Source organism: Carassius gibelio, chromosome B13 (assembly GCF_023724105.1).
Source record: "Carassius gibelio isolate Cgi1373 ecotype wild population from Czech Republic chromosome B13, carGib1.2-hapl.c, whole genome shotgun sequence".
Lineage (NCBI taxonomy): Eukaryota > Metazoa > Chordata > Actinopteri > Cypriniformes > Cyprinidae > Carassius > Carassius gibelio.
Window position 1 is genome coordinate 7,318,283 of NC_068408.1, and position 27,736 is coordinate 7,346,018.

General features: G+C 37.8%; 1 protein-coding gene across 3 annotated transcripts; it reads right to left on the reverse strand.

Moving 5' to 3' along the window:
- Positions 1-5,476: 5,476 nt before the first annotated feature.
- fam135a (family with sequence similarity 135 member A) lies at positions 5,477-26,748 on the reverse strand. Of its 3 annotated transcripts, none has more exons than XM_052573165.1 (22): positions 26,427-26,748; positions 25,997-26,051; positions 23,464-23,590; positions 19,779-19,858; positions 18,033-18,172; positions 17,854-17,924; positions 17,493-17,666; positions 17,152-17,278; positions 16,768-16,921; positions 15,077-15,154; positions 14,629-14,678; positions 13,937-14,095; positions 13,687-13,760; positions 13,435-13,589; positions 10,894-12,688; positions 8,433-8,593; positions 8,238-8,329; positions 7,927-8,024; positions 7,222-7,373; positions 7,024-7,134; positions 6,828-6,941; positions 5,477-6,633 (listed from the first exon to the last, which is right to left on the reverse strand). In XM_052573165.1, the coding sequence occupies exons 3-22, from the start codon at positions 23,538-23,540 to the stop codon at positions 6,428-6,430; spliced, it is 4,068 nt and encodes a 1,355-aa protein (XP_052429125.1). In that variant the 5' UTR covers positions 23,541-23,590; positions 25,997-26,051; positions 26,427-26,748; the 3' UTR covers positions 5,477-6,427. The 3 variants fall into 3 exon arrangements, with proteins under 3 accessions (XP_052429125.1, XP_052429126.1, XP_052429127.1); XM_052573166.1 differs by having other exon boundaries at positions 26,007-26,051; positions 26,427-26,721; XM_052573167.1 differs by lacking the exon at positions 15,077-15,154 and having other exon boundaries at positions 26,427-26,721.
- Between the last annotated feature and the right edge of the window lie 988 nt (positions 26,749-27,736).

Below are 27,736 nucleotides of genomic sequence, written 5' to 3' on the forward strand. Positions count from 1 at the left end.
ATAGTAAATGTGTAGGAACCATTTTGTTGTTGTTGTTGATTTTACAATTTTAATGGTTAAACTATGTTTACTGTTATTTTGTTACTATTGTTTAATAACCAAGGGTTTTTTTCACCTTAAGAGGACATAAGATGGAGATGCAGTTTTTACTCCTTTTGGATTAACAGAATTTCGGATAGTTTCAATATACTTGTCTAGATTAGTTGATTAGTTTCAGGAGAAACTCTGTTGACCTTCCCCCACTGACCACCGACAGCTCGACTGTGGAGAGAGTCAGCAGCACTAAATTCCTGGGGGTGCATGTCACAAAGGATCTCACCTGGACCACCAACACCATATCAATCTCCAAGAAGGCACAACAGCACCTACACTTTCTCCACCGGCTGAAAAGAGCAAGTCTCCCTCCACCCATCCTCACCACATTCTGCAGAGGAACAATAGAGAGCGTACTGACCAGCTGCATCACTGTCTGCTATGGGAACTGTAATGCAGCAGACCGCAAGATCCTCCAGTGGACAGCACAGCTGCAAAGATCATTGGTGCCCCTCTCCTCTCTATCCTGGACATTTCCCTAACACGATGCTCCAGCAAAGCCAACAGTATCATGACAGACCCCACCCATCCCTCCCACAGTCTTTTCCAGCTCCTATTATCAGGAAGACGGTACCAGAACATCAGAGCCTTCTCCGCCAGACTGCTCAACAGCTTTTCCCCCAGGCTGTGAGAGCCCTGAACTCAAATCACCCCGCCCTCCTCTGAACAGAAAAAAACAGGAACTTTTGGAAACATAAAAGAGACATAAAAACATATGGTGGCGACATTATATGTTTTTTCAAGTCATCTCCAGCAGTTTTTTAAATAAAGTATATGAACAATGCAGTGCTAATTGACAGAATTTATTACAGATTAGATTTGATTAGATTAGATTTGATTAGATTAAATTAGATTCAACTTTATTGTCATTGCACATGTAAGGTACAAGGCAATGAAATGCAGTTAGCATCTAACCAGAAGTGCAATAAGCAGTAGTACAGGATACAGATGTACAATAAATATACAGATAAGGCTATGGACATAATTTACAGATCTTTAAATACTCTCTGCATGATATACAGATAGGTGTACTATGAACATTCTATACAGATGGATTATGTAATAAGTGTATACACTATAAGCATGAACTATGAACATCATTTACACTACTGCAATGGACAGTAAAAAAGTGCATTTGCTGTCCAGCTCACCCCTAAACCATCTCGATTGGGTTCAGGTCCGGTGACTGTGGAGGCCAGGTCATCTGGCGCAGCACCCCATCATGTGGGGAAGTCGTGGCCTAATGGTTAGAGAGTCGGACTCCCAATTGAAAGGTTGTGAGTTCGAGTCCCGGGCTGGCAGGAATTGTGGGTGGGGGAAGTGCATGTACAGTTCTCTCTCCACCTTCAATACCATGACTTAGGTGCCCTTGAGCAAGGCATCGAACCCCCAACTGCTCCCCGGGCGCCGCAGCATAAATGGCTGCCCACTGCTCCGGGTGTGTGTTCACAGTGTGTGTGTGTGTACACTGCTCTGTGTGTGTGCACTTCGGATGGGTTAAATGCAGAGCACAAATTCTGAGTATGGGTCACCATACTTGGCTAAATGTCACGTCACTTTCACTTTCACTTTCACTCTCCTTCTTGGTCAAATAGCCCTTGATGCCTTCAGTGTGACTCTACAATTTTCATAGTCATGAAAATAAAGAAAACTCTTTGAATGAGAAGCTGTGTCCAAACTTTTGGTCTGTACTATATATATACGGGTGTGCCAGGGTGTGCTTGTGCCACCCACAGGCAGCTGGCACACCTAAAAATAGATGCAGAATTATTTTTTATAGTCTCAATAAAAAATGTTTACTAAACTTGGGCTATTGTTGTTTACTTAGAATATATATATATATATATATATATATATATATATATATATATATATATATATATATATATATATATTTTTTTTTTTTTTTTTTTTTTTTTTTTTTTTTTTTTTTCGCGACTTTTTTTTTTTTTGTTCGGAGCCTGTTCGCGACTCGGTTGATTCAGATCGGCACTTCGGAGCCTGTTCGCGACTCGGTTGATTCAGATCGGCACTTCGGAGCCTGTTCGCGACTCGGTTGATTCAGATCGGCACTTCGGAGCCTGTTCGCGACTCGGTTGATTCAGACCGGGACTTCGGAGCATGTTCGCGACTCGGTTGATTCAGATCGGCACTTCGGAGCCTGTTCGCGACTCGGTTGATTCAGATCGGCACTTCGGAGCATGTTCGCGACTCGGTTGATTCAGATCGGGACTTCGGAGCCTGTTCGCGACTCGGTTGATTCAGATCGGCACTTCGTAGCATGTTCGCGACTCGGTTGATTCAGATCGGGACTTCGTAGCATGTTTGAGATTTTTTAAAATTCAGATCTGGACATCGAAGCAGGAAGTGTTTGTCAAACAGTTAATTGGTGATAAATGAATATTGGACTTGAGGCTTTTTTTACCTGTCGATTCAGCACGTACATGGACCCACACACAAAGGTGGACACACTCTAGACGGGTGGGCCAGGTGACCACCCTTCGCGTAGCGCGTGCGCGCACAGCGTTTGAATTGAGACTGTCATGCATAATCAATGCTTGCTCAAAAAAAGTTGGTCGCTCTGGAGCCACCAACCCGTCGATCGCAGTCGAAAAGTCGATCTTGGAAGCATTTTAAGTCGACCGCGAAGATTTTTCAAAATCTGAGAAAAAAAAGGTGTGAGCCTCCGGTGCGAATTGGGAGGTGCGAGCCTCCGCTGACTGCGCGCGCACCTCCTGAAACAGATGAGACATTTATACTTGACACAACTGTTTTAGACTGAAAACCAGACCACACAACTGATTTAGACGCGGGTGCCGGTGTGATGAGATGTGCTAATATCCGTCTGCTCGGGCATGATTGTTTTAGGCCTGTAATTGATTGATTATTGAGGTAATAGGGATGGCACGGTTCGCTGAAAAAAAAAAACCGTTCGGTTCACCACACACGGTTCGGCACGCGCTTCAACTTAAATCTGACAAAGCATCTGTAATATCATCTGTAATGTGGCTTGCTATAAATGGCACGTAAAAAAACAGGGTTCAGCTAATAAATGTTTGTTGATGCATGCGCATTCTGGCTTCCCAGACATTACAAAAACATGAGAAGAAAAAAAACCTGGATAAATCATTCACTCTTGTTCAACGCTAATGCTGTATATGAGCAGTAGCCTAATTTATTCCGCCAGCACCTGGGTGCTGATATCTGTTTAAACTAAACTCATTTAAGCTTTGTCACTTTAAACATTTAAGAGCCAGAGGCAGCGAGTTCGCGCGCGCAATGAGAAGATTTGTACATGCGCTCATCCGAAGCGCGCAAACCTGCGCCTCGGCACGCGCGCAAATATAAGATCTATATTGAGCAACTACTTCATTTTAATCCTATAATTATATATTATAATTTATTTAAAGTGAATAAATTGTAATGAATAATAAACAAAATGAAATAGCTAAAGTTCAAAATTATCGTATTTGGAAGAAAATTATTACATTTAACAATTAACTACATTTTGACACGACCTGCAAACTAACACTAGGAGTATGGTTGGACGGAAGCAGTGTGACAAAAATACTATCCCATAATTTTGCACAGTAATCTGACAATAAATGTGGCACACCCAGATTTTCATATGCACACCCAGAGTCTCTTTTCTGGCTACACTACTGGTCAGTATAGTCAGTAGGTTAGTTGTGTATAGGTTTATACTGTTTTACTTCATTGTTGTATGTCTGCACTTATGTAGGACCGTGGTCCTTTGAGGTACGATATTTCGTTCGACTGTATGTCCACACATATAGCGGAATGACAACAAAGCGCAACTTGAACTTGAAAATGTAAAATTCTAGCATGCAGGGACAAAACAAATTACTTTTAATTTAAATTTTTTTTTAATTTCTTATATTTATCTGTTACATTCAAATAATCATATATATATATATATATATATATATATATATATATATATATATATATATATATATATATATATATATGAGATTATACTAATTCAGTGCAGTGGAGAGCCATTCCACAATTAACTTAGTCTGATCAGAAGGCAAAATTATCAAATCAAACAATATTTAAATCAAATGGTGATTTGGCTAATAAAAGGAGCAAAAAATGACTCTGACTGTTATTTCAGCTATGTTGAGCGTGCTGTTTGTGTGGGGTGATTAAGGGTCAGTTAGGGGGCATGACAGGCCATTAGGTATTATATTCTGCTTCCATTGTGCCAAAAAGATGTCCGCTGTCTTGCCAATTTCAGCCTCTTGAGAGTCTCCAGGAAAATAGCTGTGTGCTATTTTCAACCCCTGACCCCTGCTGTGATCATATTCACATGACCTTCGATCCCTGGCTTTTCCTCATGGCATCATCCCGCATCACCGTCCGGCACTCTGAGAGGGAGTTTGGAGATCTGGGGGTGGTGCTGCTCAACAGGCTGCTTTTATTCAGGCTTTAAAGTTTCCATGGTGACCCCACATTCCAAAGATCAGCTGGTTTCAAGGGGCCACATGCAGCAAAACACTGAGCTAAATAGAGGGGGAAAACACTTCTATTATACAGGATCATTCCATGCACACACACACACACACACAAATTGTTTGTTAGACTAAAACAAATAGGATTTAATAATTCACTATAAAATGTTTTTAGAGCAATGAAATTCCAACTTTTTAATTCCAAAATAAAAAATTAAGTACCAGTTTTTAAGTTAAAGGAAAATAAGAAAAATAAAATAATCTTTTTTATTATTTAAGCTAATTGCCAAGGCAACATTTCTCATTTTCACTAAAACATTATATTTAAAATAAAAACATTAAAATAATTTCATTAAAAAACATTAAAAATAGAACATAAAAATATTAAAAACTATAATAGTATATCAAATGATACAAACAATAACACTAAATACAAAATGAAATGCATCAAAAGCTTACCAGCATGTCTCTGATATGATATCTAGTCAACAGTGCCATCTAGAGAAGAAAATGTGTCAATGAGCTAACGTGCAACTTTTTTTTTCATACAAGGACAGTTTATAGACAGACCAAAAATACAATAAAAGTACCATAGAAGTGGTATGTTTTATAAGAAGTATTATATTACCTTGTATTAATGTGCCTTACACAATGCTTTTGTATGACTTCAGAATACTCATGATATAACACACAAGTCATCTCTTGAAATCAAGTCACAAGTGGAAGACATTAAATTACAAAATGGGACAATTTACAATAAATTTACAACTGTGAGACTGTAATGACCTATCATTATGGAAATAGCCTTCCACAGGTTTGGAACTATTCCTTTCATTCAAAAATAAATACAGTAGTCCATGAAAACAAAGCTTCTATAAAAAAAAAAAAAAAAGAAGACAAAAAGATTTATTGCGAATACATTTAATGAAATGTGGAGTTCATGTTACAAAACCATTTTAACAAAAACAGGATAATTCCAATGTTTTATTTAAAGTATTTTGCACACAAGCATCAACAAATTCCTCCATAGGAAACTGAACATAAATACTTTCCCACAACTATGTGATCCTATTACTAGTATTTGTGCTGTTTTAAACTGACCAACCCTCTAGCCCATACACCTGGCCCACTGTTCATTTGTTAGCTGTATCCCCTGTAATAAAAAGTAAATACTAACATGCTTAGCGTGCATTTTCTCCACCCAACTCCAGGCTGGGGTTGAGACTGTGCATGAGAATGCAATGGGCATCAGAGACATCATATAAAACCAACACGCGGTCCAAGGCTGCTTCGTTTCAGCTACAATCATGTTCGTCTAGGTTAAGGAAGCCTTTGACGTTGTAAAAAAAAAAAATGTAAAAATTGTGTAGTCAAATGGCAATTTCTTAATAGAAAATATGTATTATGCAGTTCAACAAGCCAAACCTAGATACCAAAGTGTTCAAGTGAACATGCTTTTACCATGAAAACGACCTGGATTTCCACCCCGAATAAATAGTTCATTCTTTTTTAGCAGCTACACTTCCAGTTCAGCATAAGATCGTTTCATAGAATTAATTGTTAAATGAAATTGTAAATATTTAAGTTGTACATAAATAACAATGAAAAAAATAATACCACAAGGAGGTATGATTTTCTTAATAATGAATAGACGGTTAAAAAAAAATGGCAGTAGAAAAATAAAAACGATAAGTTCCACATTCACAACAGACTAAATAAAAAACGAAACCAACAACAGAAATAACACTGATATATTTTGCTTTACCTCCAAGAGCATACTTAAAACCGTGAAGAAAAAAAAGAATAAAAAAAAAACGGCCATTTGAAGTGAGGTATTCGCTTCCGATCTAGCAAGGTTACTGAAAAAACTTGAGCCCTGCCACCAGGAAGAACTTTTCCAGGAAAATCTCAGAGTCCAGGACGGCGATGTGGGCTGCCCGGCCAATCAGGGAGTTAGCGGTGTTGGGCAGCGCATGGATGACGTCGTAACGCACCAGGTTGCAGTCTTTGTTCTGAAGCACAGGGAGAAGAAGGTTCTCGATCATCTCAGCATACACTGGACCTGATCACACAAGAAGATAAAGGAGAGAAATATATTGTTAGAAGCAGTAAAGCAATCCTAAAACCTAAGATCTTTATCCTTGCCAAGTATTAATTTAAATTTAATTGACCCGAAACCTTTAGTAGTAAAAGTTATATGGGTTTGGAATGACATGAGGGTAAATCAATGATGAAAACTCTTCCTGTAATTCTCACCAGTCTGTTTGTCCTTTAAGGCTGTTTTACACATCTCGATTCGAGCAGAGTGATAGGGGACGTATCTGTCCTGAAGAGACCCCACCAGCACCACGTTCTTAAAGAACTGAAGACCTGAAACAGAGTTTGAGAGTTTTTATAAGGAGAAAATCAAACTAACATCAACATGCCGGAACCAAATTATCATCACACTCACCTGCTTTCTTGCTTAGCTTATAGAGGAAGGTCTGGCGTGGGTCAGAGTGATCGCGACAGGTCAGCTGCAGCAGAGAGCCAGATTTCTTCCACTTCTGCATAAACCACAACCCTGACACAGAGGAAAACGAGAGAAACAGTTTAAAAACGAACGGCTTGTAAACGACTGTCTTCAGAGAACTTCATGAGGAGGGTTTACCGGTATTGACGAGGGCTGAGCTGTTGTACAGCGTGCCAAGATGTGGTCCAGACAGAGATAGAAACGTGTGTAGTCTGCTGAGATAACACTTAAACCTGGGCCTCGTGAGCACCGAGCGCACGATCAGATTTCCCAGAGAATGACCCACAAAACTGAGAAAGACAACATAGTGATTCTGTCATCCTAAGGCTAGATGCGTTTTACTTTTGACAAGCTCATATTTTCAAACAGGTCAAATTAAAATTCAATTTAAGATCCAGTGCAAACTGGCATATGCAAACCTGTAAAATTAATTTTAAATTCAATTTATTTGTCATTTTACAGTGCAAAATGGTGCTCTATGAGGCCAGAATGCACCATGATGTACATTGGTTTAGACCTCATAGTCTTGGAAGAGAGGGAAGGGGTGAGGGATTCTTTTGGGACAAAGTCGGGGTCAAAAGTTTACCAAAGGTGAGGGCAAAACAGCCCCAGTATTTAAAATGTCCCTGTGGTGAATTTGTGTATGTTTTTTAGTCTAATGTTTTGAAACCACAACAATATTTAATTTATTTAATAGAAATATGCAAGCCCTCAAAATCAACCATTGTGAAATGTCACACTGGACAGGGCCACTAAAAATGTTGTGTGAAAAAAACACTGTGATGATTTCTCATATCTGAGTTTTACTTTCTCATTTATTTGGGTTTGATGAAAAGATCTTACCTTATCTTGGAAACTGTGAGGTTGAAGATTTGTATGTACTGCACAATTTCATCCAAAAGTCTGTCAGTCATGGATTCGAAATCAGCAAATGTGTCATTCTTGAATAACAACCAAATATAAAGAAGGTTAATGTTTCAAAATATATCACATTTTAGATCACATTTATCTTCCAAGCCTATTGGATTTTTATCAGTCATTTTACGCATACTTTATACCTTTCAGAAGCACTTACAATTTTTTTTACATTTGTATAATACACAATTTATTCATTCTAGAAACAGCCAAAACCCAGTGCTTGTTCTGCAGTTTACCTGATTGCGTTCTGACATTAGGAAATCTATTCGAGCTCCAGGCAAACCGAGCTCCAAATAAGTCTTCACTAGACGCAAATCCGCACTGTTACCTGAAGAAATGGTTTTTATTTTAATAAACATTGATCTGAATCTGTACATATAGACTCAGGGTTATATATAAGATGTACCAACATTAAGACTGTGACTGCTTACCATCCAGACCATGTACACAAACTATTAAGTGTATGCCCTCATCAGTGTTTTCATCCTCATCCATGCTGAAATATGGCACAGTGGAGGCCAGATGTGCCACCTCGCTGTACAGGAAGCCTGGCAACTTTAGTTGCTTCAGCTCCTCTTTTGCTTGGGCAAACCTAAAGATTGAAACACTCCATCAAACAGTGACACAAAAAAGGAACCTACTATCAGGTATAAGTTCATGCATCTACAATCTGCAGCAACATGAACTCATTTAATGCTTCTCCTTTTCATGTACTTCTAATAAATGTCTTAATGCAGAACCAGAATCCCAGCTTACAGTCAGTGTGAAAGAACATTTGAAATATTTTTCAAAACTACAGTTATTTGCTGTAACATTTATTATAATAATTTGCATTAAATTACTGCAAAACATTTTGAAAATATTATTTTAAAGATGGCATTGCCTAGAAAAGTAGCCTAAAATAATGCCTAAATAGCTAGCTAGTTTTCATTACAATTTAAATTAACATATTAATTAGTGCTGTCAATCGATTAAAAAAAATTAACTAATTAATCGCACAATTTTTTAAAATTAATCGCGATTAATCGCAATTAAAAGACTGAAACTTTTTGGATATGTAAATGTAAAATGTAAATAATTAATGTAAACTCAAGACAAAGAAACTATTTAAATTCAAAATATGATTGATATGAATTTTTGTTTAACTTGTAACACAGATTTTCTCATGTAAACAACATACCTGCAATAAACCATCAATATCCTCCAAATTAACTGTTGGCTTGAAAGCCATATTTATTACAGAAATAAAAACACAGGCATGTAAGTACCATTTGAATTTCAAAACAATCAATGCCAATAAAAAACAAAAATGATTTCCATGTTGAATTCTAAGTGGACTGCAAAAAAATTCCAAAGTATAGTCATTGCCAGTGCTTTAAGTGGGCCGGTACGCACTGGTATTCAGTACCGCCACTTCCAAATATAGCTCTTGAGTACCGCCACCTCTCCGTGCGCCCAGAACGTGCTTGTAGCGTACCGGTACACTCATTTGGACATCTGTTTTAATAGAGGTTTTAATCTTTTACCTGCACTGCCGATTTTCAGAGCGCCCTTCACAATGCAAGCTTCCTAATTCATCCCACCCAGAGCAGAAACTACATTACCCATTCACCCTTAAGTTATACAAGTGAATAGCGCATATGTCGCTTTTCCCACTGTTAAGTGTCAACAACTCAACGTGGCCGGAGAAGGTGTGTGAAACTCGTTGTGAGTTATACTAAAGCAAAATCTTGAGTATTTATTGTCTGATAAACATTAAAAACTGTCTGCGGAGGTTGAGTCGTCCTGCAGCCCCCACTGGCTGCTCATTGGCTGCAGCATCTTTTTTCTAAGTTCTAAAAAAATACCGTAGACGGCAAGGCACAAATTTAGATATTCATTTATCTAATTAATCTATAGCCTATGCACAAAGACAATATGATCTTTTTGTCCCCTTTTTGTTTTAAAGCTTGATGAAGAGAGAGAGCGCAAGTTGCTGCAGCTGCGAGGAGGACAGTGATGCACGCGTACAGGAGTGATTGACAGTTCGCGGCACTGTGTACAAAAAATACTCCACTACACAATTATTTCGTTATTTTCGTTTAAGCTTATTAACGTTAGCGTTACAGAAAGGTCTGATTTACGCACTGTTACAGTCATTGTTTTTTTTTTTTAAACAATGACATATGAGTTTTAATGATTTTAATGTTGCTGTTTCTTGTGGCAGACTGAATGAAGAGTAGCCTAATGTTTCTTGTGGCAGACTAAATGAAGAGTAATGTTTCTTGTGGCAGACTGAAGAGTAATCCGGCACAGTTTTATACTGAAACTTTCCGTCTAAAAGTCCTTCCTTGGTCTTATCCATATTTCTTTGCACGTTGAACACACATAGGCCACAACTGGAAATAAAAAAAACTGCAACCGCGTTAATTGCGTTATTTTTTTTTTACGCGTTAAATATTTCAAATTAATCGAATGCGTTAACGCGCTAATTTTGACAGCACTAATATTATATAATATACCTTGTGTGACCTAGATGATTTCAGGCAAAAAGGCAAATTATTTAATTTTATTAAAAGACTATGACGGCAAAGACACTTTATTGTTTGGAATAACATACACTGGTGTTTAAAGGACAGGGACCAGTACTTTTATTGAGAAGGGATGCATTAAATTAATCAAAAGTGGCATTAAAAACATTTATAAATGTAAATTGTAAAAATGTATATTTACAAAAAGCAGTTCTTTTTAATTTTCTATTCAAACAATCCTCATAAATTGTCTCAGTTTAAAAACCTTGACCACTCGCAATATACATATTTTTTTTTTTGTGCATGAAAGACTCCAAAACTAAAGGGCAATGGCCAAAAAAAAAAAAGAAAAAAAAAAAAAAAAAAAAAAAGGAAAACTCACGCAGTCATCTGAGCAGTGGGGGCGCTCTTGTACCAGCACAGGTCGTTGCTGGTTGGTGCTGGTCCAGAAGTCTGTGTCTCCTGGCCGGCTGAGGGGAGGTATGTTTCCTGGAGCTGTTCCAAACCCAGGTGATCATAAAAAGGCGTCCTTCCCTCTGCTCCCTCATCCTCACACTTTCCTTCATCTCCTGGAAGTCCATTAACATAAACCAGCCCATCTGTCTCCTCGTAGTAACCGTTCTCAATCATCTCATGTTCCTGTTCTTCCTCCTCGTCCTCTTCGTCATTAGCATTGGGGCAAGTCTGAATCCCCAGCGTCACAGCTGCAGTCTCCAATGGGCTGATCTCAGATACATCAGTGCTGGAACGGGAGCCAAAGTAGTTCTCCACAAAGCCTTTCTTCACCAGGTCCGTGCTGCTTGTGACCGATGTACTGGACTGGGCAGCCGTCTGAGGCTCACTACATGCTTCTGGCCCCAAAGGTGCACCACCTGGAACATCGGTCTCACTAGATCCCGCCGGCCTGTCAGGATCATTCGTTTCACAGCGGGGCTGAAGAGCAGAGTCCTCATTGTAAGAGACCAGCCTATCTCCATGAATGATAGAGGATTTTTGCTGAGCTAAAACTCTAAAGCTCGATAATGGGAGGCTGTGAGATTCTCCCGAAAATATGAGGCTCTGTTCCTGAACCAGGATGCTGGACTTTCTGCTAGTGACTTCCGTCTCCACCTCATCATCAGATGGGAGCGAATTAATGGAGGTGAGGGAAGACTGGACTCCACTGATGCCGCTGGTGCTCTCTGGATTGAGACCCTCCAAGGTGGTGGCTCCTCTGGAGGCAGGGCTAAGCGGAGATGGTCTCTGGTTGGCACTCTGTAGAATGGGCTCTGTAGGTGCCTCCAGGCTAGTATTAGCAAAAGGAGATGGAGAAACGGGTGCTAACTGTGTTGCAGAGCTGGGCTCGCTCTCGATTCCGGAATCTGAGAGCCTGGAGGAAGCTTGAGGAACACATTCACTTCTCAAAGCGGCTCCACAAGCTCTGATGAACGTGGCACCATCCCCAACTCGACTCTTGAACTCAGAGAAATCGGTCTGTGTGATCTCTGGAACATCCCTCTTGGCAGTCGGATCTGAGTGGTGCCGTAAGAGAACGGTGACCTTATCGCCCTGGTAGGGGTCCTTGTCGCTCGGTTTGACATCAATATGTCTGAGCCCAGCGGGTGGATGTGTCGAATCAATTCTGGCAGCTGCGCTTTCTGCGGCTTCTGCTCCAGTACCTGCCTGGGGCCTAGCCTGCATTTGCAAACTCAAAAGACTGGAAAAGCTGTCACTCTGGATACCGGCGTTGCCTTGAATGTCGCAGTGTTTAGTATTCGGAGCACAATGCGTGGTTGCGGTTTCATTCTGGTGGATGTATTTGCCTACATCATCTAGCTCGTCTTTCGGATTGCACTGAGTGTCAACTTCTTTGGACTTGGTGGTCGGTTCACCATGAGGAACCTTCAAGTTCTTGTAGCCTGTGAGGACCACAGAGTCTTTTGAGCTCTGCCTGATAAGCTTCTTTGAATTTTCAGTCTTGGCATTCTTCTTTAGCTTGATAGATTTGGCTTTGGATTTGAGGGGAGGCTCATTCTGTTCAGGCCAAGCCGTGGAAAGGGCAGCTTGCTGCTTATCTGGGTACGGGCCGAGGCCTCCCAGTCCGCTAGCAATGCAGTCCTTTGAGTTGGACCTGTCTGCTTTAGTGGACACAGAGCTGCTCCTGGTGTTGTGAAGACCAAGCCATGGACCATCACGATCTTCAGGGCAGAAGAAATATGTTAAGTATTATGTTAAGTTTCCATAGTGCAATCTAACATTAAAGGGATAGTTCACCCAAACATAAAAAATATGTATGTGATTCTCTCCAAAATGGCACCAAAGAGACCTAAAGGAGATCGATTATTGAATGAAGTCATTTTTGTTTTCTTACTACATTTCTGGACATTGCTCATGTTAGGATCCTTGCTGTCTACAGGAGGGGCAGAGAGCTCCTGGAATTCATAAAAAATATCTTAATTTGTGTTCCGAAGATGTAAAAAGGGTCATACAGGTTTGGAATCACATGAGGATGAGTAATTAATGGCAGAATTTTAATTTTTGGGTGAACTTTCCCTTTAAGGAAATAATGGTAAATTTCCTCATAAAGGGTCTGAACCTTTAAGCGTTTTATAACCAAACCACTATGCCACACCTAGTTTATCTTAAAGAGTATTGACTAGCACAAAATCTGACATTTCAAAGGTCTTGTTCCTTTTCACTACATTTAGTTCAGGTGTGTCCAGTCCTGCTCCTGGAGGGCCAAAGTCCTGCAGAGTTAGGCTCTAACCCTCATAAACCACATACCTGAACCAGATAGGTTGGAGTTAAACTATCTGTGATCCTGGTTTTTCTTTTTTTAATCCAGAAAAACTTTAAATATTGCACAAATATTGAACACTTTCAAAATCAAATATATATATGTTTGTGTGTGTGTGTGTGTTTGTGTAATTGTTAATGTTATTACCTTCAGTAACTGATTCCAAATATCTATCCTCAAAGATGATTGGTAGGGAGTTCACATCCCCATCAAGATCAGCACATTCAACAGGAAGAGGTGGCAAGGACAAGAAGTAGGAGGAGTTCTTGATAGCTGTGGTCATCTGTTGGTGACTGTGAGCACTGTTGAATAAAGTAGTTCATTTGAATTATCATGATAATTCAAATCTTTTCGGTGTGCTAAATGACTACATTACAGTAAAGATATTTGAAGCCGTACTGCAGTTCCTGGTAGGCTAGTGCACTCTGTCTTGGGTGTTCAAGACAAAAGAAAGCTTCTGCAAATCTTTGCACCTAAAAATTGTAAATACAACACAAGTAAAGCCAGAAAAGTACTGTGCACAAACACTCCTAACTATGCAACATCAATTTCATGCATCTTTGGGTTACAAAATCTGTCAGAATACAATGCATAACACAATGAAAGTACGCGGTTAGAAAATGCATATAATAAAAATCTCAAAACTCACCCGTAGTGTATGGTGCTCCTGGGCCAAGAGCGCAGAGACCCGCTCATTCAGGGACACCACTTCCAGGAAATTCCCCCACAATGCCATGAGCAGAGAGCACAGCTGTGCCAAATTCATGTTCACCAGTTCCGCCAACTCATCTGGGCTTTCTGCCCTTTGCTACAAGATACATACACACCATCATAAATATAAAATAGTGTAGTACAGCATCATGATACCAGCCAATCAACAACCACAGTGGTGGGAGGTATGACCTTAACTTATGGATTGAGTAATATTACATTACAATAATGGTATATCTATCTCACAATGTATTTATTTTTGCCCCAAATTCAACAATCAAATTACCAAGTTGTAATGCCTATTTTTGTACAATTCAATGAGTTAAGTAATTGAAAATTGATGGATGCAAACTAAAACATATAATCATTATTCAAATTCATTTTATTTTACATTCATCTGATTTGTTGATTCAAATTTCAACCTTTTGGCCTATAACTTATAAATGAGCATCATTGCTCATAAACTGTAAAATAACCAAATCCTGCTTTACAGATGTAGTCAGATGGTAGCAAGACCCTTCAATAAAGTTCTATAATATTCCATAAAGTTTAATAAAGATATTGACTTATTTGGGACACATCCTGCTCGGTATTTTTTGTATTAAATGGTACTAACTTCCCTTGACATACCTTGACTTGCTCACAAAGCTCATTAAGTCGGGCCTCCACATCAAGTTCCTCTACAAAAAAGAAAAAAAAAGACAGCAGAGTGAAAATGTTGGTCCTATAGCAGCAGTATGGAGTGAATGAGAGAGAAGGGTCTGTCTGAAGAGCCTGTGATTGACAGCACATGAGAGGGATCTAGAGGATCAACAGCACAGGAAGTAGGAGTCAAAGGACAGAGAATACCAGCAACGTCCAAGCAATAAGACTGATCCCAAGTCAGCCTGAGGTCTGAGATACTACTAAAGGAAAGGAGGACTAAGTTGAGTTAAAAGCTCCCTCACTGAAGGGCACTTGCCAAACAAGTGACAAATGTCCAAGGTACAGGGAATGAAAGAAAGAAAGCTAAAAAGACATGAATGAAAGGCAAAAGGCATGTGGAGCAATTTTGAGGGTCGGTTTTGGAGGGACATACCTATGTAGACGTGCCTTTGGCCTGGAGGGTAAGGTCTTCTGAGAACTCGTTCATAAAGGACCTGCATGCTGGGCTTGGCTAGTGGTGGGATTGCACATATAGGCACGTTTAAAACTTTCACTCTCCCCTTATGCTGTTTGAGCTTAATATGAACCCGTAAATACATGCAATTTCAGTCACTGTCAGAAGCGGAAAGGGGTGAGTAGTTTAGCTTTGACTGAGTGAGTGAGTGAGGGTGAATGTTCTGGAGGGAAAGACTTGTTATAGACTAGTTCTGAGGTCCAAACATAGAAAAATAGTTGATTTAAGCATCCACATGCGGACTCATACATAAGAGAGGGCAGAGGAATACACTATGCAGTTAAATAAACATTAACACGTAAATGTCAAGAACAGCAGTCCTTAAAAAGTCACTAACTAGATCTTCAAGTGAATGGTTGCATTATTGTAAGTATTCAGTGATCTGATGAGCTCTGATGAGATTAAAACATATATATTAATATGTGAAAGCAAAAGATCCAAAGCATATACAACAAAACAGATATAGACATATATAACATACATATATACATACACAATAAGCAAAAAATATATATTTTATAAAACTTATATAAAATAAACATTAATATATAAAAGTTTAAATGTAAGAAATATAATCGCTTAAAAGAAAAAAACAAAAAACACTGAAAACTGAAAATGATGTCTTTCAGCACGAAGGTTTTCAACATCTCTAAATATACTCCCAAAGGTTCATTAGAGAAGATATTGTATATATATATATATATATATATATATATATATATATATATATATATATATATATATATATATATATATATATATATATATATACACACACACACACACACACACACACACACACACACACACACACACATTACATTTTCCAACAAGATCTTTTAATTATTCTCCCTGCATTTTAATTTCTACCACACTAATTTCTTATTCTTATGGTATTCTGTTCAAAATGTTTTGGATTTTTACAATTGTTTTCTCTTTTGCTCAACAGGGATGCATTTATTTGGTCAAAATTAAGTAAGTATTGTAGTATTGTGAAATATTAATTTTTTATATATTTTCAAATACAATTTGTTCGTGTTATGGCAAATTTCCAGTGATAATTACTCCAGTCATCGCTGTTACACGATTCTTCAGAAATCTTTCTAATTTGCTTATTAAGTGCTCAAGAAACTTCTTTATTTCTGTTCTTTTTTTTATTTTTTTATCAATGTTAAAGGCATTTGTGCTGCTTAATATTTTTTGTGGAAACCATGATACATTGTTGGATTTATATGAGAACTATAAAATATTTAAAACAGATGTTTTTGGTCACGTTTATAATCAATTTCTTAAATCATTTCTGATTAAAAATGCATTACAATTTTACAGTCCCCAAATTGTTGGACAGTAGTGTATATTGCTCACCCCTAGAACACATACACACACTGAAGCTCAGCAATTAAACTGGTTTTAGTAATCAAAGTTTGTTAAATTTACACACTGCAAAGCAAATTAAACCAAAACTTCATGACAACCAGCCACAAAAAAAGCTTTATACAGGGTCAAAGACTGAAGTGCAGTGTAAAAATGTTTTAAAATAAATCATTTCAGTCATCCAACTCAGGTTGGAAACAAGACTTTTATTCTTTCAGCTCTGACAGACTACATACCTAGCTCTATGCGCTGGGATGCGGGAAGATTCTTGGTCAGGGAGGTTAAATAGCAGAACAGGCCCCGATACGCCTGCAGCAAGCTAGCACACATGCTCTGGTGCAGGCTGAAGGCGTGCTGTAGGCACTGTTCCGACACCAGGAAGGTTTTGCCCTGCAAATCATGAAAGAGAACTTCATGTCTCACTGACTCTACAATCTACATCAACAGCAGGAGCATTAAAAGTTTTTGCATTACTATGATACCCAATTCCCTTTAGTGATACAATTTAATGTCAATGAAACTTGTGAAATTAATACCTAATAGGGAAGTGTCTAGACATCTCTTTTGCACATTTCTTTGAGTAAGGATATGTGTGTTTATGTGTGTGTTTGTATTCTTACATCTGGGGACAGCTGCTTGACGTAGGTGGTGCCGAACACCACAGACTCTAGTGTTGGGATGAGAGAGTCTTTGCTCTGTGCCGGAGCGTTACGATTCAACCAGGTGCTTTTGACTGGCCGTGGGAAACTGAGGGGACAAACACTGCAAGTCAAATACAGTATTACACATTTCTACTGCTTTTAAAATAAAGCCACAATTTTTATAGATCATATTTACCCCCCCCCCCCCACACACACACACACAAAGTTTATTTTATGTCCTGAGAAGCACAGCAGTCTACAGTCTTCACACGTGACATATTCAAAATGACTACTAGTCCAGTTCTGAGTATACTGCTGACCTGATTAGAGGCTGATGCAGGGCCACCAGTGATGCATGGATTGTGGCAGAGATGACAGACAGGTGGAAGTAGTCAAACATGATGTTGACGTGCTGGTGGATGCCTCTGTGAAGGCTAAAGTGCAAACGCAGCGTTCGACTGCTGATGCTCTGGAGAGAACTTGGCTCCTCGGGCCTGAACACAGACAAAAACAAACACTTTTATATTTGAAACCACTCTTTTACATTTAGTCTTTTAGCTGACGCTTTTAAAGTGACTTAGTATAGTAACAGTATAATGATTTAGGTAATAGTGTTGTTCAATATCCTAACTCAATATATAAGCAACAGTTTTTTTTTTTTCTTTCTGTTATTCTACATACGAGTAGTCGCCATCGGTAAAGAACAGGTCCAAAGACAGCTGAAAGTCCATTTCATTTAAAGACTCTTCCACCTGCAGGGGAAAAAAAGACTATCACCACCCGCTAGTGATGCATACAGAGGCAGATTTGATCACTGAACACTTAGTGTGCGTGTTGTTTGAGTCATGAGATTTGCTTACCTTCTTTGCATCTAGCAGCATCATCACTTTGAATACGAGGGCATCGTTGACTACAATCTCCTCGTTTTTATAAAGGATCTGAAAGGTTTTGCTGCAGACCACATCATCTTGAACTGATGCTGGAAAAGCCAGATCCGAACCTGTGTCAAAACAAAAATTAGCAAGGCTTTATAAAGCTTAGAGATGCTTACTATTCTTCCCCATAAAACTAAATAAAATAAAAAAACATAAAAAAATAGCCAACCAATAAATATCTGCTGTTATTTTTTCCAGTTTATACCATTCTGCTCTCTGAAAATCTTTCCGCCTTATTTGTGTACATGCAAATATGACGTGACAAAGCACCAACACAAGTTTGACATCAATGGAGTCAATGTCAAATTTATTTAGTGTGCATATGACTGTTACCCATGTTAACCAACATTACACATGCTTTTCAAACACAAAGCTAAAAGACTGCCCTCATACTTGTATTAGGAATGAATCTGAGGAATCACTGGACAGATAATGACGCTTCTCACCACATTTCACCACAGGGTGTAAGACATTACACACTCCAACAGACACAGAGCCTGTTAGAGCACAGGCAAAGATTCTTTCAACCCACTGTGTCAATCACCGTAAGCCCTGAGGTGAAGGTTGATGTAATCTTAAGAGAGCCGAAGGCTAAAGCTGTGAGAGCTGTTAGAAAGGGAAGGTAGGACATTTAACCCTCATAACTGAAGATAAGCTGCATTCCTTTGAAATATGCAGCCTAAAGATATCTCTGTAGAGATAAGACTGATAATTTACCTGGCTGAAACATTTTATTTGTCTTTAGAAAATACAGCCTCAACACATACGGAATGGCAAATTGGAATGAGATATCAGTAAAAATAAATTCTCCCAAACAATGATACAGAAATCATACGATAGCATTATATGCATTGCAGCAAGTGTGCAGTTGAACACATTGTATGCACAACATAGTTTCAAACTCAATTAATCTTTATCTTAAATTAATACACTTACATATTGTAAATTAATATTATAAATAAATAGTAACTTTAATAATTATTATATTAGTAATATGTTATAAAAAAAAATGTTGTTACTAAATAACCAAAATCTCAAACGTCAGCTTTAGGAGCTGGTCACATATTGCGTCTTTGCGTGCTCAAGTTTGTTATTTTAAATGTAGTCACGTGGCAGTCGCCTTTAGGAAGAGACGCAGCCGCGGTGGTGCGACGCACTCATTTTTTCCAGGCGTGTCCACACCGCATCGAGATAAAAACATTTCATCATGTGACAAGAACCAACCAATCAGCTTCATCCTTCCCGTGACAACACTGAAAGCTCAGCCAAGATGAAGGAACAGCTGATCATAGCTGTACAGGGATAGCCAGTTTGGAATAAATTTAGTAGCAGAGCTACTGCAAGCGATTTTTAGTGCTGCAACTGAAACTTCTGCTCTTCATGGAGAGCGCAGGTCATGGTTGCTTAGCAATGGCAGATGCCTCCGGAGCACAAGCGCCCGAACACATTGGAAAAAAAAACAGAAAGCGGCACGCCTAGCAATTTCCATTTGCGTTTTTAGGCCATTGAACAACACCTAGCCATTTTTAGACAAAAAAATAAACCAAGCACATTGGTTAAATACCAACTGTTTTGTACGAACTAAGGAATTTTTTTGGTTCCTTGATTTATATTTCTGTGGTGTCATGACATGACAGGACATGTTCATTTGAGATGTAGAAGTGTTTTTACCTATGGGATGCAGCAGACTGGCTTCCAGCCTCTGCGGGATCCGTGGTGGCACTTTCATACTGGCTCGGATCTGATAGAACCTGTCATCACATACAAGAAAACAAGAGTGTTCATGATAAGCATAAGAATTCAAGACAAGCATTATACTTCTTACAGCTGTAAAAATGTATGTCTGCTTTATAACTATAAAAGACAACACCAGATTTTATTATGGACTGCTATCTAAATTACCCTTTTTGATGATATTTTTCTTCTTACTGTGTGCAGTCCATGTAAGAAAAGCCTGAAGCCCAGTTCAAAGACTTACTTTATGTAAAGGTACAGTAAGAGATTATAATCTCAAATAATTGAACTATACAGAGTCTAACTCTATTTAATTATTAGTTTTTAGAGAGTTACGTTACAAAAGTCTTGTATTTCAAATAAATGCTGTTCTACTGTACTTTCTAAAAGTAATTTAATACTTTATCCCAATTTCCTTAAAAACACAGCTTCATAACAGTCAGACACTAACAAAAAAGTTTCTTGAGCAGCAAAGAGATAGTAACTAACAACATTTACTGTTTTTAACGTATTTTTAAACATGAGAATGCAGCCTTGGTGAGTAAAAAAAAAACATTGATGGTAGTGCATATTACAAGAAAAAATATGAATCAAAACAGACTGATTTATTTAGTGATTCAGTGAGTCATTTTAACCAGTGAGTTTTTTTGGTGAGTCACTTTGGGCGATACAAAATTATTCATAACACATCATAACATTAATTTTTTTTACATTTGAATTAATATCGCACTGCCTGTTTTCCCCTCATAACAATACATTCAGACTACAACTCAGCTAAAGCGTCATTTATTTTGACCCCACAGATTCAGCAATGCAGAAAACACTGTCAGAATAAAATAATACCATATTCAGCACAGAAAAATTCAGTTTACGAACCAATAACACAACCAAACCTCTTGAAAAGAATTGTTTCCGCATTTTTTTTATTTTTTTTATAAAGAAACTGGTCAGCTTTTCTCCTTACTGTGGTTCTTAGAAAGGAAGAAGCTGCTGTGACATTCAAATACATTTCACAAACCACTCGGTTCCTCATTTCTACTCATCAGAGCTCGGCTGAATAACCCGGACACACTGATCTCATCAGAGAGCTCCAGCACATGGCTGTCTCCAAACAGCTCGTATTTATATCCTGTGCTCCATCCTCCCGTGCATTTGCAATGAAAGACGACGTTCAGGCAACCAAAATAGAGCTGCAATTTTCCTTCTGACAAGAATATCATGACATAAAAAGCACACAGAGGCACTTGTGTGGGAGCGAGGAGATATGCAAGAATACAACCGGCTGGCCGGAACACAGATCTGGGAAAAGGAACAAACAACTAGTCCCCTGCAGGACCTGAAGAAGAGAATGATGGTTGCGTTGTGCTTCCTGTCGCACAGCTGAGCAAACTCTGTGTTTTAGTTAGACCCGTGGCGACAATGTCAGCAGATGTGGAATGTTAACCTGAGAATGCAAACTGCTGTGTTGACACCAATCAACCCTGACTGAGCACTGACCAAAACCTAGTGTTTCTTCCTTTGCTTTGAAAACGGACTCTTTACATTGCAACATAGAAAGTGTAACGCTGCATAAACGTATGACTACCTTAAAGGGATAGATCATCTGAAAATGAAAACGCTATCATTGTTTACTAAACTGTATAATCTTCCGCGGAACATAAAACACATATTTTAAAGAGTGTTGGCATCCAAACAGTTTCAGTTCCCACTGACCTCCATTTTATTTTCTATCCACATAACAGAAGTAAATAGTAACTGAGGCCATTTGATCACCGATATACTTCAATATATATATTTTTTTATGTTCTGCAGAAGAATTTGTGTAATGTAGTTCCTGTGTCTCAGTCATAGAGCATTGCGTTAGCAGCGCAAAGGTCATGGGTTCAATTCCCAGGAAACACGCATACTGATAAAAAAAAAAATTGTATAGCCTGAATTTACTGTAAGTTGCTTTGGATAAAAGTGTCTGCTAAATGCGTAAATGTAAAAATTTAAGTCAGTTTAAGTTTGGAATGACATTAGGGTGAATAAATGATGACGGAACATTTTGTTTGTGGTAGACTATCCCTTTGAAAAACATATTTTACCACAAAACAATTTGGCTATCCAGCAAAAAGAACTTTATAAGCTAGCAACGACCTGTTTTATACTTCTACCACCCACCTCTAGTTATATCTAGTGACTGGTTTTGAAATGTGGGCAGCACTTGTAACTCAACTCATACCTGTGCTGAATAAACTGTGGCTCTTCATAGTGCACAACGGCCTCTATAGATCACATAACAGGAATGGGCCATTAGGCTCTAGTGTGTTTAAATGCCCATGTTTCCATGCTTAGATAAGACTAGGTATGGAGTGTTCAAATACCTGTACCATATGCTGGGTCATTTCAGGTTTCTGGCACATACTGAAACTGGTGCAATCTGCAGTTAACCTCAATTGTATTCTGAGATTGTCTGATAATAGAAATGGCATCCTCATGTTAAATATGGAAACGCATTTATTTTGTCGTCATCTATGACCTATGCTTACTTTGTGTCCTGCACCATTTGTGCTATAGACATTACTGAAAACTCAAACTGTACAGGCTGGTAAAGGGACAGTTCACCCTAAAATAAAAATTAGATCATGAATTACTCACCCTAATGTCATGTCTAACCCATAAGACCTTTGTTCATCTTTAGAATGCAAATTAAGATATTTTTGATGAAATCCATGAGCTCTTTGACCCTGCATAGGCAGCAATGCAACTGAAATTGCAATTTGCCCAAAAACTTAGTAAGGATATTGATAAAAGTCCATGTGACATCAGTTTTTCAACCGTAATTTTGCAACGCAATGAGAATACTTTGTACTTTGTGTACAAAATAAATAAATTTAAAAAAAAAAACAACATTCAACAATTCTTCTCCAAATCATTATTGAAAGTTCCACAAGCATGCACACATTGCTTTCCTTTGCACATAAAGATAGAGAAACAGCGATGTATTTTGAGGTGTCCCTCTCTGCTAGTCAACTCCGGGAACAACATTAAACAACCGTACAGGCAGACATGTGTGACATGCCTGAACAAAAATAATTGAGAGGAGACTCCTAAATTATGAATTCTAAGAAAAGATGGTGCACATTTAGATTAAGAAGCTGAGACTTGTGCCGGCAAGCAATGGCAGGAAGGACAACGAGACTGTAAAGACTATAAAAGAGCACTACATGTTATTAATATCAGTGAAGATGATCTCATATAGACTGCACGAATGAAGACGAGAGCTGCAGGCTACAAGTTTCTGTACTTAATTTTACTGTAAAGAAAACAGCTTTATAACAAAACAGACGTCAAGAACATAATATCATTTAACTATTAACTTTCGTATGTATCTTACTACAAACACATACCACCATTTGTCTACATAAACTAGACAATCTTTGCTCATCCTACATCTTGTTGAGGAGCAGGAGCTTGTTAAAACATTGCCACACTATTCAAACGTTTCCAAATGCAGGTCATTCCTATTCCTGTTGTTTTAGTCATGGCTTCTAACCAAGATCAACCTTGAAAATATTTTATTTGTGTATGCAACCCAACCTGGAATGACACTTTATCCGGGATAAGAACATGTTCTTACCCTCTTTGGAAGAGATCCACATTATAGAACTTGTGGAGCTCCACAGAGAACTCCACTGTGGCCTGGACCTCCGTCATGCTGGATTCAGGGCTGGAGGAGGGCCTGTCTCAAACGATCGGCAGCAAAACTGTGGAAAAACAGATAAATGGATTGAACAGTCATGTCGTAACACGTTGAAGAACCGGAGAAGAAGTGGGAACATTTCTACAATGAAATATAATTAAAAAAAAATGAAAATGTATGCATACATGTGCAACCAAATGTTACTAACAGAATAACATACTAACTTTTCCAGCTTTGTATGAGAAACATATCAAATATACATTACATGTTTAAAGTTTTTGGGCTAGTTAAATTGTTCATGTTTTTAAAAGTATCTTATGGCTGTTTTTATTTGATCAGAAACACAGTAAAAGACAGCAATATTGTGAAATATTACCACAATTTTAAATATTTTATTGACAGCAAAGCTGAATAATATTCTAATAAAATGATTTACTGCTCAAGAAACTTTTCTTATTATCAATGTTGAAAACAGTTGTGCTGCTTAATATTTTTGTGGAAATCATGACACATTTTCAGGCTTCTCTAAATAATGGAAAGTTAAAAAAAATATATCATATATATGTTATATCATATGTTCGTCATAATAATTTTATCCATTTAAAGATTTAATTTCTTAAAAAGAAAAAAATCCTACCGACCCCAAACTTACGAACAGTAGTGCAAGTTTAGTTATAATCATAATCACAAAAAAACCTAACAGGTTTTATTACTTATATTTATTTATTGCATATACCAACTATACCTATGTAATGACTTGAACACAAAACTGAACAATTTCTAAAATACACAACTTTTAACAAATCTCACAAGAGAACAGAATCAGAAAGTGGCTTGTAAGATTACCATTAAGAAGGAAGAATTATTATTTTTTTTTCAAAAGAAACCTCATGCACTCCCACTTCACTAAGCAACTCTGACCCAAGTTCATAAGATGAGTCTCACTACCTCTTGACATTTAAACCCCACAGATATAGCAATGACATTCAAGTCTATTCCTACAGTTTATTCTCAATGCTCTTCATCATAATATCTTTAACCACCTATGCTTATTTTGAATTACCACAGAATGCTTTCACACCCCCCGCAGGTTTTCAGAATGATTCACCCTAATTTGCAAGTCACAGTTACAGTACTGAGGTGTGATGCAAGATCCTGACAAGTCCAGCACACTTCAGACGGTTCGATGCAAATACGGTTCTTCCACTAACGCTGGCTAGACTGCCCCGCGGGGGTCTCTGGAGGATTTATTGTGCTTTGTGGCATCATCGGGGGGTTTTAGCTTTCATTAATACAGATTAGATACCTCAAATGGGAGGCAAGCTGCAGTCGCCTATCACATGTAAACCACAAAGTCAAATCAGATCCACCACAGTAAGATTTTCCTTCCAAACATGTGTTAAGCTGGCGATAAGAGCACAAGAGCCCCGTCCCACTGTCTAGGCACAAACACAACTAACAGAAAACAGGCATTATTTGTTTAAGGACAGCTACTTTCCTTCCTCTGAGCAGTGCCTGTAAAAATGAAGATGATATCAGTGTTGCCCTATACTGCTTGGCATATGTTCATGTCCTTGAATGTCCTACTGTTTTATGTGTTCTTCTGCTCACTCTCTCTCAGATTCAATGACACACGAGTCAAGATCTGAAGTTACCATTAATTTCCTTCAAAGTGAAACAGTTTTTAGCAATAACAACTATTTCGAGATCTACCATGAGCTTAGTGTGCCATATGTTTCTGTACAATCCAAAAGTCTGTTATTTCATCCTTAATATTGTGCTTATCTGCCAAATTCTCAAGATCACATCACAATTCATAGAAATCATTTATGTACACTCTACTGTACATTTTTCAGACTTTTTGGCCTCCAAACCAAATGGCTTCATAAGAATCTATATGATTTATTAAAACCTTTTCAAGCAATCAAAACAATGAGATTTCAATGAAAGCTTTCATGTTTTTCTCATACATTAGAATGTGTCCTGTTTAATTAAAAAAATAATAATAATTCCAAGCAAAAAAATGATGACTGTCATACATTTTACCAAGACTTATATAAAAAAAAAAAAATTTGGTCTAGTCTAACAATATAACAAGATATATTGTCAGGCATATTTAGAACAAGAATCATTAGATGACAGTAAAAAGATCAGAGTGAAGCCCTTATAATTTGAAATCTTTACCAAACTTTGCTTTATCCTTCAAACAACTAGGTTTTACACATTTGTCAGTAAGAATGTGTGAGTTATTTGAAATATACTAAAATGTTGTATACAAGTAACGTTACAGGACATAATAAGTATACTGTTTCATTTTTATAGAAATATATTTGTCACACAGTGATGTGAGACCGTTATTTCACCCATATTTTTGCGTTTTATTTTCACAAATTGTTTTATATAGCTTATACACACATTATTACATACTATTATTAGTGATTTGATAACATTATTAGTGTAAACGACTCACCCGTCCTTACTCGGTTTAGTATCTTCTCTCCTCATGTCAACTGATAAACACAACCCTATATAAAAACAGAATAACAATTAAATAAAGTTTCTCAAATAACACATTCATAAACGCATTTGATTACATTTGATAATGCAACTAAACGTTAACTGTCTTATTTTATTATTAATTATATTGATGACCACATTTAAACATTATGTGTTGACACAGCTTTTGTTTTTACTTAATGTCGTGTGAATGTACGTCCTAAAGGGCAGTTAGCTCTAGCGTTAGCTTGTTTTGCTTGTCAAATGACCAGCCTTCACAAACATAACACTATTTGCGTAGGTTAACGGATGTGTTATTAAACCTACAATATGAAATGCAGAAAGAAAAAAAAACGTTATAGTTTAACAAATATCTGGCTGGTATATAATTTTAAAATACGTACATTTATCCGCTCGGGAATTTAGGCCTCAATCCGCGGGTTCGATTTCAGAGCGATCTAGCCCTCGATGCTCAGATCACCAGGCTACTTAATTCCTCGGCATGCCGTTGAAAAATTCGCTTACGCCCCGTCTTCACAGCAGACTTAAAACAACAGATCGGTCAGACTGGATGGGGGGAAATGAATCACATCTCCATACGGTCAGCGGTGATAGTCGTAGATCGTAAATATTGTCCAAACTTGTGTGTTGTGTGTTGTAAGAGTGAGTTCAAGGGAGGCGCTCACACAAGCCGGTACAGCACCGGCTCCTAGTAGGCTGTATGATTCCTGCACTTATTATTTATTGAAAATGTTATTCACTTCCTGCCTTATCAAAATGATTCACTTAAGACATTTTAGTTTTCTGAAGGTGCAGGAGAAGACAAATATTATATTAGAAACGATTGTGTTATATTGTTTACAAAACAAAACAGCAAAACAATTTTTATACTTTTATATATATAAATTTTTATATTTTATTTTTTGGTCCCTTGCTGGTCTTGTGCTGGTCTGGACATTTGGGTCCTGGTTTAAAGTAGTTTTGGCACATTTCAGCTGAACAGACTAATGATGACCATATGGGAAGACCATAAACCATGCTTAGACTAGCAGACCATAACTGGCTGTTTATTGATTGATTGACTGAAGACTTGAAACTCTTTTTTCTATATCATTATATTGTCAAATAAATATTAATAATTAGTCGTGGTGTTCTAAACAATAAAACCAGATAATAACAAACTAACCCAATGCATTCACCCAGAAAATTTTAAAGGTGTCAATATTATGTGCATTTCTCATTGTATATTAATTCTGTCTTTGTCCAGTTTTAAACCACAGACAGGACACACACATTGCATTATTTGAAGTCTTGAGGATATAGTTTCACTGCAGTTCCTCTGCAGGGGTATTCAAATATCACCAACTGGTTTATCTGGTTTTAATTTAACATTGTGCACAGCTAACTCTTCTCACAAAGCTGATTCTCCTAGCAAATGCAAATATCAATTTTACAGGGGGTTAAACATACTAGTATAAACTAAATTAGCAGTTGGTTAAAAAGACTGTCATTAGGAGTGAGACAATCCTGTACTTTCTGTTGTGTTCTTTCAAACCTTTTATTCACACGCACGTTTAGCAGATGATTTTACTGATCTGCTATCCCACATAAGAAGGAAGCAAATGTCATGAAACTGCCAAAAAAAGAAAAGTCATAAGTTCTTGAAGGAGCCTGTGGGTACACCATATGTGCTGCCATATGACACTCTCTCTCT